Source organism: Aethalodelphis obliquidens, unplaced genomic scaffold (genome assembly GCF_003676395.1).
Source record: "Aethalodelphis obliquidens isolate GAN/ISIS:26980383/991018 unplaced genomic scaffold, ASM367639v1 scaffold30, whole genome shotgun sequence".
Taxonomy (NCBI): Eukaryota; Metazoa; Chordata; class Mammalia; order Artiodactyla; family Delphinidae; genus Aethalodelphis; species Aethalodelphis obliquidens.
Window position 1 is genome coordinate 7,855,830 of NW_020837974.1, and position 12,842 is coordinate 7,868,671.

A 12,842-nucleotide genomic window follows, 5' to 3' on the forward strand; every position below is an offset into this window, starting at 1 on the left:
GAGACAGTATAATTTCGTCGGCTGCCGGCTCCGAAGGCAGAAATCTTAATTAGACTTTTGCATACCTGTTTGCCTGGCCGACTTCTCTCCTCCCCCTGTCCCTGGGTGAGATGCCAGCGCCTGACTCGCTGCAGAGCCCCCTCCCCCCACCCCCACCCCCGACCTCTGGCTGTGATGGCTGGAATCAACGAGATGACGTTCTATGTACTTAGGGGAAAGTGCTGAATAAATGCAGGTGACTTGTTGTTGTTTGTTATAATTATGTTCTTTGAGTCCTGTGTTGCATAGTGAGCTGCAGAATACCTCAAAGAGTGTTTTAGGAATGAACTATGAAGTGATTGTAGAGCACTTGGCAGGTTTGTCACATCGGGTGCATGGCACTGGCAGTAAGGCATGTTGAATTGGAGGCGGCAGGGAAGATGGGCTGCAGGTTTCCGTGTGATGCTGTTCCCCGTATGGGTGTGTGCTCTTGCCTCCCCCAGACAATTCCCTAATTGAGCTGCTGAGATCAGAGGCTTGTGACGTTCAGAATAAGACCTAACAATACTTGTGTGGGGTTTAAATGGCATTGGAAATCATTAATGAGACAAAAAGCTATGATTTCCCCTAGATTAACATGCAGGCTGGGGTTTGGCATGCCGAAATTCACTGTTTTGGTCTCTAGCCCAAACATGCTAGAGTCATTATATTGTCATGTGGTAATTAACTGTTCCTTTAATACAAGTAATAAATATTAAGCCTGAGAGGTACTTTAGCAATGCCTTTTACATAATCCAAAACGATATTCAAATGCTGTAGGCGTTGAGTCATTCAACTGTACTGTAGTAAAGTTTGAAGTTTAATACATAGAGATTTTTGAACATTCAGTTCATTCTTTATTCTATGACCAGTTCTGCTACTTAGGCATTAACCTTTAATCATGTTCAATTAAATATATATGCCGTAATGAATAATTACAAGATTGCCAGAATTTTCATTTACAATATAATACTTTGAAAATTTGTCTAAAGGTCCTAGTTACCATTCACTTGATAATGTGCGTATTATTTTTACATGTTACTGAATTCCTTGCTGAATCTAACGAGGGAAACTATTTTTTATTCGAAGCAGACACAGTGGGTCCTGGCCTCTTAAAAGGAATGGACTGGAAAAGTTGTCAAGAGAAATTTGGGGGATGGAGGGCAGCATACTAGCTTAGCTCTTTAAAATATAATTTGTACTGGCAGTTGTGCTGGGAAACCTACAGCGATGAACATTCATAGAATTCTATAGAAACACAGTGGCTCTCCTTCTCCTCAGTTCTTCCCTGACCCCTGTTTCAAGTTAAAGCTGTCGTTCTACATGGACGGGGCCACGGGCAATACTCTCTTTTATCTCCTTCACGTCATTTGCCCAGCATAAGGCCATGTGGGGAGTGGGAAGAGGAGTGGGGGTGGGAAGGTGTCCAGGGAAGATACTGAAATTAAAAAAAAAAAAAAAAAAAAAAAAAGCTGCACCTGGAATGCTCTGAGGATGTTCATTCTGTAGCGCTATTACCGCTCCTACTTACAGGGAACCGTCTCCCCGAAATAGCTTTTGAAATCTAATTTAATATAAATATTTCAATGCTGATAAAAATAATAATGAGAGGCCACAAATGAGAAGGCAATGAGGTAGTCATAAACTGTATATACGCACAGAATCAGTGCCCGGCTGCCGGGGTTTCGCGTGATGGGCGGTGCTAAATGCTGTGCTGGACGTGCCGCGGGGCCTGCCTTTTGTAAACCCCTCCAAGACGCTGGCTCCTCAAAGCGCTCCTGGCTCCTGGTGGCCCCGCCGACTGAGGCGTGGTAGACGGAGCCCTCGTCTCCAGGAACCAAGGGTGGTCTGAAAAATGAACTGCTCTGGTATTTGAAAATTCAGTGCGCGCCTGGATATATACCCTTGTTGATCCACTGGGCTCTGTGTTTAGCATTCCTCAACCGGAGACTAAATCTTCGCAGCCGTCTCACAAGTGATGCTGGCGTCCATACCAGAAATACCTTCCGTAATCTCTTCTAAGCCCAGCAGACTCGGGGATGCTTCTACTCCGACGGGGCCCCAGAGTCCCAGAGGAAGTGCCCCACTGGGGCCCGGCAGGTGGATTATAAGTGCAGCAGAAATAAAAATAAAGACCCAGCTGATGCCAGAAGAACATTGAATGTCTCTCCATTTTGTGCTGAATGAATGGTAAAGGCAAAGTCCGCGCCTGTACCCCGAATTCCACATCTGCAGTGTCCGATTTTAGGTCCAAATCTGTTGCAGGAAAGGGGACCCCTTCCATGGCCCGAGAGTGGGCTCTTGTCTAACACTCGGAAATGAATTGTCCGAGGAGACACAGGTGCTGGCAAAGCCAGAGACTTTATTGGGAAGGGGCGTCCGGGCGGAGAGCAGAGGGACAGGGAACCCCGGAGCACTGCTCTGCCACGTGGCTCGCAGTCTCAGGTTTTATGGTGATGGGGTGAGTTTCCGGGTTGTCTCTGGCCAGTCGCTCTGACTCAGGGTCCTTCCTGGTAGCACATCCGTCGCTCAGCCAAGATGGATTCCAGCAAGGATTCTGGGAGGCTGGTGGGACTTAAGGACTGGCGTCTCCTCTCTCCTTTTGACCTTGCCCGAATTCTTCCGGTTGGTGGTAGCTTGTTAGTTCCGCATTCCTTACCAGGACCTCCCGTTGTAAGAGAACTCATGCGAGTGGCTACTGTTGTGCCTGGCCAGGGTGGGCGGTTTCGGTCAGTGGTTCCCCTCACAAATCCAGTTTTTCTGTAAGTGAATCTGATGGTGGAGAGCACATTGAATTGGCTGCAGGACCTCTCATGACTGGCCCAGATGCCCTTCTCCTGCTGTTTGTACTATAACCAGGAGTGTGGTGGCCTCCTGGCTGGCTGGCCTGCTGGCGCAGGACGGGTCACAGTAGCTGGGTCACCAGCTGTGCCTCTGAGGAAAGACAGAACCACCGAGAGCAGAAACCCGGGGTTCTCCCATCTTTAGATCACTAGCTGGTAAGCCCTGACTCTTTCCTGAGCATCCTTCATCAGTAAAGGGGGGCCGTGACAGAAAGGGGAGCCCGCCCCCTCAGGGGACCTTCCTCTTTGGAAGGACAGTCACTGGATCTCACAGACTTGGGTTTGAGATCTCTCTGCCCAGCTAACCAGCCGGTAACCTGGGCCCATCACCCCGCCTCAATGAGCTTTAGTTCCCTCTTCTGTGAAAGGAACATGATCTGTGTGTCACATCTCTCTCCCAGGAGTGTCCTGGGGCTCAAGTGAGAAAATGTCCATAAAAGTGTTCTGTGATGGCCAGACGCTCTCCGGGTATCAGGTGTTATTTCCAAATTCTTAAGAATTATTGGAAACTTGAGGCCTTCGACACCTTCCCACTCGCTGCTTCCTCCGCGTGGGCGCTAGGTGATAGGTGATTTTCCCGGGCTCCTCCCCTTGCCGCCGAGTGTATCTTTCTTCTTATCAGATCAGGGAATGGAAAATCCTTTAAGTGTCACATTAGGCCAGGGAAGTGGGCAAATCCCAGGGAGCCCGTGGCCATTCCCACCCCGTTTTCATGTACTGGGTCGGTCTGCGTGCACATCCCTTAGCAGCCGCAGAGAAGCACCCAGTCCACCCAGCCGCGGGGCCTTGGGGAGCTGACTCCCTGGGAGCTGGGTGACCTACTCCCAGCCTCCTCGAGGCCAGGAAGGTGGCTCGAATGTGTCCAGAGGGGGGTGACGTGTGTTTCCCTCTCGTGCAGATCCTGTTCCGGCTCTGGACCTCGGGCAGCAGCTCCAGCTCAAAGTGCAGCGCCTACACGACATTGAAACAGAGAACCAGAAACTTAGGGAAACTCTCGAAGAATACAACAAGGAATTTGCTGAAGTGAAAAATCAAGGTTGGTGGAAAATGTACTTGTTCCTGGCGTTTTCTTTCTTTTCCTTTTCTTCTCTTTTTCCTTTTCTTTCTTTCTTCTTTTTCCTTTTCTTTCTTTCTTTCTTTTTTAATTGCCTTCCCCATACTGTGGGAACTAGCTCTGATTGTCACCTTCATCATAAAGTCCGGGTGGGGCAAGAATCAGAGTCATGAAAGAGAGATAATAATAATGCTTAGCAATTGAGAAGGAAAACTTTACCTCTGCAAAACGACTGCGTATGATTGTACTGCCCTCCCTCCGGACGGATCAGGATTCTGTTAAAGTTCTAAAGTTCTTCCTGAATCATCATGTGATAGGATCTGCCTTTTCAAAGATGGATGCGCTGCCTGCGGGTGACACCTGTCAGAGAGCCAGCTTATGATCAAAGGGTCACAGCCAGTAAGTCCTTTAATAACTGAGGCCATACAGTAAGGCTTTAGGCGCAGCCTCCACATCCCCACGCGTAAGCCCCGTGGCGTCCTGGTCACTGTCACCTATTCGTGACGAAGTTAACGAAGGAAAACAAAACAGCTTTCTGGCAACAAGGAAAGAGGGCAAAGGTCGCCTGGCTTTTCCTGTCAGGGAAGAACAAAGAAATCTCTCCCACACCTAAAATCCAGACGTGTCCCAGTCGGGAACCTCGTGGCTTCCTCGTCTTGAGGAAAATCACGGCCCCATCTGACAGCCGCTGTAGGCTTCTCAGCCAAGTCCAAGTAGAAGTGGGCCTGTTTGGTTTTGTTGGGGGTGTGGGTGAGGAAGGTGACAGAAAAGAGAGCAAACGGCTTGGGGGACTTCTGAGGGCTGGAGAAAGAATTACCTGATGATGATTTTTTTTTTTTTGCTGTGCTGGGTCTTCGTTGTTGTGCACGGGCTCTATGGCACATGGGCTTCAGTAGTTGTGGCGCCCAGGCTTAGTTGCCCCGAGGTATGTGGGATCTTCCAAGACCAGGGATCGAACCTGTGTCGCCTGCGTTGGCAGGTGGATTCTTAACTACTGTGCCACCAGGGAAGTCCCTGATGACGACTGTTAAAAGCATCCTTGGGGCTTCCCTGGTGGCGCAGTCGTTGAGAGTCCGCCTGCCGATGCAGGGGACACGGGTTCATGCCCCGGTCCGGGAAGATCCCACATGCCGTGGAGCAGCTGGGCCCATGAGCCAGGGCCGCTGAGCCTGCGCGTACGGAGCCTGTGCTCCGCAACGGGAGAGGCCACAGCAGTGAGAGGCCCGCGTACCGCAAAAAAAAAAAAAGAAAAAAAAAAAGCATCCTTGGGTTTTGAGACCTTTGGACACCGGCTGGCAAGGAGGGGTCGTGCGCGGAAAGGACCCGGGAAGAGGCAGGAAGGTCCAGGCCTGGGCAGTGAGGACGGCAGGCCCGAGGGCCCCTTCCTCGGGGATGCCACCTCGTTCTGGCCCACAGGGAGCTGTGAGCCTGTGGGACACAAGGGACAGTTTGGTCCTGCTGGGGAGCGAGGTGAGGACTTAGGAGCTTGGGGTCCAGTGAGAGAAATGCTCCCTTCCCCCTGCAGGACTTGGCTCTGGTCAGAATCACCCAGCGCCCAGGGGAAAGAGAACCTGTGGATTCTGGTTCTGCACATTTCCTTCCAGTGGCCTCCGGCATCTTGTTTTGGCAGCTCCACCGCTTGGGTCTCCTTCAGCTGGATTTGCTTTTGTTGTAGGGTGCGGTCGCCCTCCCCCCTCTGTTCTGTCAGCGCCCCAGGGCCAGTTGCCCAGTGCAGGGTCATTGCCTCCCCGAAGGCCTCACCTGATGGACATTTCTAAATGAAATGCAGAGCCTAAGGGACTTCCCTGGCTGTCCACTGGTTAGGACTGGACTTGGCGCTTTCACTGTAGGGGGCACGGGTTCGATCCCTGGTTGGGGAACTAAGATCCCACAAGCCACGTGGCGTGGCAAAAAAAAAAAGAAAAAAAAGGGAGAGCGAGAGAAAGAAATGCAGAGTCCAAGACTCAAGAACAAAGGCTCCAAAGGCCAGCAGACCGGGCCGGGGTCCCTTGGTTGCCACCACTTCGCTGTGTGACCTGGAGCAAGTGGTCTCACATTGTTGAAGCCTCGTTTTCTTGGGTGGGGGCAGAATTCTCGTACTAACCCTGAAGGGCTGTTGTAGGATCAGATGAGATGCGCTGTTCCCAACACTCAGCAAATACCAGCTGCTCTTACCTCAGCGCTGTGGCTTTTTCCGGAAGTCGCCCCCCGTCCTTCTCTTTGTTTATTGGCGTCTTTACCGATTTCCCGCTGCCAGGAACATGCGCTTTCCTCTCTTCTCTCCCCAGTATAAAAATGATTTGAATTTGGAAGGGGTTGAGGCGCACATCACTTGTTTTAGTCATCACGGCTGTAGTGTGGATGGATCAAATGTTAGAGCAGGACAGGAGTTTCTTTATCACATGCTGTAACTCTCCCCCACTCCATGTAAAGGTGAGTGAACGGGGCCCAGGCACAGCCCGTGGGAGCAGAGGTCTTTGGTGTCCTCTCCTCCACGCCGCTCTCCCTTCTCCCCTGCTCACACGGAGGGGCAATGTCCTGGACCTGGGCCCAGGTGCCAGAGGAGAGACCGAGGCTCCAGGACAAATCCGCCCCTGGCTCACTGAGCAGCCCACCTGGGCTGGATGTGACCCTACTTTGATCATGAGCTGGCTCTCTGACAGGTGTCACCCGCAGGCAACGCATCTGTCGTTGAAGGCAGATCCCCACCAGACAGAGTGGGAGCCCCAGGCTAGTGCCCCAAACTCCTCTGGAAGGAGCATAGATGGGTCACACTGAGAAACCCATTGGGTTGAGCACCAGGGCCCAGGGGCTGCCCAGATGTTTCCAACCCATTGCTCAAGGCAGAAATGCTGCGTGTTTACAGCCGCACTGACCATCGACTAAAAAGAATGTGCAGATGTTTCCAGAGGTGACCTGTCGTGTCCGCTTTGGACGTGTTCCGCTCCCTCCCAGCCTGGGCCCCGTCACTCCACGTTAACCATTGTGCTCACAGAGCGTTTCTTCCAGGCCCCAAACACCCAGCCCGAGAGGCAGGAAGCCCCCTGTTCGTCTCTCAAATGCCCTGCCAAGGTCATTGGTCTTAATTCCCTCTCTCCTCCTCTGAGGAGAACCCTCTGGTTCCACTGGATGAAAAAGGCCAGTTTCTTATCTTAACGAAAGAGCCTCTAGCTTTTATGCACCAAGCCACATGGGTACAAATGCCCGGCTGCCTGGCTCCCGTTTGGCCCGGCGTGTCCGTGCAGCTCAGGGAGCAGAAGCTGACGTGAGTTACAGCCCGAAGGAACAAGGGCCGCCAGTCCAAGCACTTACATGGGCAGAGACCTGGCAGGCGACATTGTCGCGTGGGCCTGGAGCCCCGTTGTCACAGCCCCGTCGAGGCCTCACCCTGCTCAGCCCAGCCTCATGCCTCAGCCACTTTCCGAGCACCCACTGTGTCAGGTGCTGGGACGACCAAGAAACTCAGCCTTGCCTCCCACGAGATGGACCCACGCCCGGGCAGGTGCGGTCCCCCAAGAGCTCCACCAGCCTTGGAGCCGGGGCCTCGGTGCTCTGCCTGGGGCTGGCTGGCCCGCCCAGGGGGGTGGGGGTGAATGGGGCAGGAGCAGGTGGAGTGGTCCCACCCTAGAGCCACTTACGAGTCTGAGTTAGGACCCTGCCCTGTTCGTTGCATCTGCTCTTGTGTTCCTATTTTGGGTCACTGAAGCAACTGCTGTAAACACGCACTTGGTGGTGGGGGAACCTGGGCTTTCCAGGGGCGGCCCTGACCCCCAAGGGACCCTGCGTCCTGAACACCGGGCACTGCAGGGCTTCGTCACACAGCACTGCTTCCCACGCCTCTGGCACTCCCCCTCCCTCAGCTGCGGCTCCCCTGGGCCCGTCATCGGTTCTGCACACGCAGCCTGGGTCTGCCAGACTCTGGCCCCGGTGGAGGGTGCTCTCAGCACCCAGGCTCTGGGGCTGGTCCCTTCCAGCCGAGGAGACAGGTGCCCCATCCACTTAGCGCACCGTGTGTCTCATCACTTGGGAAACAGCAAAGCTGCAGCCCATGGCCAGGGAGGTCAGTAGGCTTCTTCCAAAATGTACGCACAATTATGAACCGTTTTCTTTGTAAGAAAGTACTTAAACCCACACTAAAATGTTATTAATCTCCCCTCAGTAGAGGACTAATTGAAGCCTCGTCGATAGGATGATACTGTATTTTACCGTTGATTTCCCCCCTCTTTTTCTTAAGTTGTATTAGAGAGACATAGTTCTTCTTCCCAGCAAAATCCATTGATCCTCCTCAACCTAAATGTTTAAAGTTCAATTTAACATTTAGGGAGTAAAAGGTCTCCGAAGGGACTTGTAACCATTGATTTTGTGTCAGAGTTGAAGAGCTAAAGTTTAAAACACACCAATCCTCCTAGGTTATGAAAGCCTAGTATATATAGCCACATGGAACCATGCTTCTCTTACTGGAGTATTTTTTTCCCCCTTCTGCAGAGGTAACGATAAAAGCACTTAAAGAGAAAATCCGAGAATATGAACAGACTCTGAAGAACCAAGCCGAGACCATAGCTCTCGAAAAGGAACAAAAGTTACAAAATGATTTTGCAGAAAAGGAGAGGTGAGCACGTGTTGGGATCTGCACGCACTGGCGTGCTGACGTAACGTTTTACTTGTACACTTCACATCACAAGACAGCTTTTTTTAAATGGACCTGTGAAATAAGCCCAGGTTGGAAACCAAAATCCTAGGGGCTCTAAGGCACAATTTTGTTTGAAAAACAAAGGTGTCCCCTGTTCTGTAATTTGTGAGATTGTGAGATGACCTTGAGTGAAATGTACCAGTCTTTCCCTTTGGTGGGTAGTGTCAGGTGTGTCAAAGGGCGTGTCTGTCGGGGCCACATGGTGCCGGGGCTTGAGCACAAAATGTGTGTGGTTGGCACATAGGGGTGGTACCCGAGGTAAGATGAGACGGGTGGGACCGTCCCCTGCCGTGTGTCTTCTCTGGGAACCCAGGGCGATGCTGAGCTCCTGATACCTTCTTAAGTGAATTTTGATATTTAACATCTCTGTCTGTCTGTCTGTCTGTCTGTCTCTCTCTCTCTCTCTCTCTCTCACACACACACACACACACACACACACACAATATCTTTTTTTTTTTTAATTTTTTTTGTCTCTTGCCTCTTTTCATTACCTCACAGTGCTCCATACACCAAGGAGTTAGTATCAGCAAGATATCTTAATGCACCATCCAAGGGCTGTGAGTGTTAGGTTTCCACGGGCCTGCTTCCCCCAAAACTTTGCCACAAATAATGAGTTGCTTTTTCACTAGTGTGATGACTTAATGAAAGTTAGATTTCTTATAAAAACCATAGGAGTGTCGCACTTACCAATTCAAACTGCATTAAGTCAGATCTCTCAGAACTCTGGTGAAGCTAAGGTTTAAAAATCTAAGCCTGTCATGAAGAAACGTGAGTCCATTAACGAGAGGCACTAAAAGTCTGGTTACAAGTTAAGAGGCAGGCCCCGTGGTGGGGTTTTGTGGGTGTTTCCCGTGGACTTGGAATGCAGCTGCTCGGACTTCTATGAGGCAGGCTCCGTGGAGATCTCGGGCATCTCTCTGGGCCACCGTTAAACTGGCTTCATTTAGAAAAGAAGAAGAATGCCCGCTACACTCATTGCCCGGCCCTCTCGAGATGTTGTCTCAGCAAGTGCCCAGGATAGACCTGTGGAGCAGACCATCTCATTTTACAGATTAGGTACCTGCCCACACTCTCCCAGCGAGGTACCCAGAGGTGGGGGCAGAGCCTGACCCACCGCTATGGCCCTGGCCTCCCTTTGCGCTCAGACTTGGCCTCCCAAAGCCCTCACTGCAGGACCAAAGCCAGTCCCTCGGGGCCAAGCCCAGATCTACAGGGGATGTCGCATCTACGCTGCTGGGAGAGCAGGGCTGGGTACAGCCCCTGGGAAGAAAGTGAGCCCCACAGAGTCGGGGTTCTGTGACCCAGCAGATGTGGGTTCTTGACCCAGCAGACGTGGAACTGGCACTAAATATGTCTCCTAGGAAAGCACTCTGTGCCCAAAGAGATTTCTCACCATATTACTGATGAGGGAGGGGCGGGGGGAATGCAAGCCACTGAAATGCCTTGCCAACAGGAAATGGGTGCGTAAAAGTGTCCACCCCTAACGGGAACGTTATACAGCCATTATAAAATAATAGTTTTGTTGAATTTGCAATTATACCAGAAATGTATCGAGCATAATGCGAAGTGAAAAATGCGTGATACTGAATTATAGACAGCGTGATTACATCTGCAGAGAGCAAACTTATGCGTTACAAAAGTAGGGAAATAAATTTCTATAGGACTTTAATATTATTAAGTTGATTTTTCAAACTAGGTGAAAGGATTGATTATATTAAAAGATGCAAATAACTGACCACTGGGGGTGGGGGATGAAGCTAGATCTTTATCTCATTCTTTACACCAAAAAATTGAAACAGATTAGGATTTAAGTATTAATGATTAAATCACGTACATATTGGAAGAAAACGTGCGCATTTACTTTGTTTTTAATAATTTTGGAATCGAGAGATCTTTCTAAACATAAAAGAAAAGCTATATAAATACAGCTGCCTAAAATTTCACACAGACTTTTGAAAACAAGTAACAGTGGACAACATTTTTAAACCATCAAAAATCTGGGAAGAAATATTTGCACCACATAAGAAAAAGGGCTAATTTTCTTTATAAACAAAGAACTCTTACAAATTAATAAGAAAAAAACCCAGCGCTGCAAAAAATGGGTAAAGGAGTTGAGCAGACAGTTCATACAAAGAGAAATTCTCAGCTTTACTCCAGACTAAAACTAAGTTTAATTTTATCCAGTGTTGGCACAGCAGAACACTCTCAAATGCTGTTGGCAAGAGTTTAAACTGGTGAGGCTTTTTGTTGGAAAGTTTCTCAATATCTATCAAAACAACAAAAACAGTTGCACATACCCTTTCACCAGTGTAGTTCCTCTGTTAGAATTTTATCCAACAGATTCATTGTCAGAATTATGCACCAGTACCTATGATGATCATTGTGGAATTGTTCAGTGGAAAGGGGTGGTAAACCATCTAAGTGTCCATAGAGGCTTGGTTAAGTCAGTTGTTTAATAAGAATGAGGACGAACTATATATGCTGGGGTAGAACAGTTCCACAGTACGGAGATAAGTGAAGAAGCTAGCTGCAGGATACCATGTGTGCTCTGATCTCTTTAGTATTAAAAGAAAGGGGCGGGGAGTGTTTATTACACTATAATATATCACATCTGAGTTTATATTATGCTACAGTATGTTACATATTACATTGTATTTCTATACGTATGGAAAAATTCTAGGACTTCCCTGGTGGCGCAGTGGTTAAGAATCCACCTGCCAATGCAGGGAACACGGGTTCGAGCCCTGATCCAGGAAGATCCCACATGCCGCGGAGCAACTAAGCCCGTGCGCCACAACTGCTGAGCCTGCGCTCTAGAGCCCGCGAGCCACAGCCACTGAGCCCGCGAGCCACAGCTACTGAAGCCCACGCACCTGGAGCCTGTGCTCCGCAACAAAAGAAGCCACTGCAGTGAGAAGCCCGCACACCGCAACAAAGAGCTCTCCACAGCTAGAAAAAGCCCGCACGCCCCAACAAAGACCCAACGCAGCCAAAAATAAAATAAATAAATAAATTTATTTTAAAAAAAGAAAAAAAAATGAGGAAGCCCTTTATTGTATTAAAAAAAAAAGTAAAGAAAAATTCTAGAGAGCTACAAAAGAACTTTGAGGAGTGCCGGTGGAGCCCAAGGGAAAGGACATTTTACCTTCCATGCTCTTATGGTATTTGTGGTGGTGGGTTTTTTTGTTTTTTTTTAACGCAGAGCATTTATTAGTTTTATAATTGAAATATATGCAAGCGCAAGCAGTGCTTTTCCATAGATTTCCATAAATTTGGGTGCCTTTTTTAACTGTACCATTTCTACTTTTCCGTATTCCCAGGTTTCTTCTTTATGAGAGCATGTGTTATATTCATATGATGTAAAAATAATAAACTTATTTTTAGAGATTTTTCTGCCGATGAGGAGGAAGGAATGCTATTTATTGACCAGGGAATTCATTTGGAGATCATGGGAAATATAAATACGTGGAATGTGGCTGCAAACATTCCGCATGTCCCCATTAGGTATTAGAGTTCCATTTGCATTCCATTCCAACAGAAACGGAACAGCTGTCGAATCTCTTCAGTACATCCTTTATTCCAGCAAATTCCTTCATTGTGTCAGCAAAATGTAAATGTATCGTTCTTCTTGGGCTAACTTCAGGAAACAATGAGTGCGTGATGATGGTTTTTCTTCCTTTTTTTTTTTTTAATATCTGGCATTTCAAGAACAAGCTACATTTAGGATAACCTTCCAGATCAGTTGCCTCACGTCAAGTCCCACGGGAAATACACCTCCCCTCGTGTGATGTGCGGGTACAAAGTCTGGGTGTTAAAGAGCAAGGCATCAGGGCTCCTGGCATTACGAGTTGTAACCGGCCGCGAGCCTCTCACCAGCCGTGCGAAGATGGCTCATCGCCGTAGCTCCAGAACACACAAGGTGTGTGAGTTGCTAAACAAGGTGACCAATCTGGCTTCTTCCTCTTCCTTTTCAGAAAACTGCAGGAGACCCAGATGTCCACCACCTCAAAGCTGGAGGAAGCCGAACATAAAGTCCAGACTCTGCAAACAGGTGTGCTATTCTGCCTGCCGGTCAAGCTGCTACAGGCCGGGCTGACCTAGGGCAGGTTTGCGCCACCTCCCAGTCCCTCCAGGTCCCCTCTGACACCTGTCACCGCCGCCGCCGTGGTGAGCCTGGAGGAGGGAGGGAGCCTTCGCCCCAGCGTGCCTCAGACCCCCTCCTCCACAGCTCCCCACC

The 12,842-nt window shown here is 49.4% G+C and overlaps 1 protein-coding gene across 11 annotated transcripts in view; it reads left to right on the forward strand.

Moving 5' to 3' along the window:
- The window catches only part of CUX1 (cut like homeobox 1), a 372,932-nt gene that overhangs the window by 224,633 nt on the left and 135,457 nt on the right, over positions 1 to 12,842 (forward strand). For all 11 annotated transcript variants that reach the window (XM_027126061.1, XM_027126065.1, XM_027126068.1 and 8 more), the window contains 3 exons: positions 3,760 to 3,897; positions 8,401 to 8,524; positions 12,580 to 12,656. In XM_027126061.1, the coding sequence (XP_026981862.1) occupies positions 3,760 to 3,897; positions 8,401 to 8,524; positions 12,580 to 12,656 (339 nt within the window). The remainder of the gene's footprint in view (positions 1 to 3,759; positions 3,898 to 8,400; positions 8,525 to 12,579; positions 12,657 to 12,842) is intronic.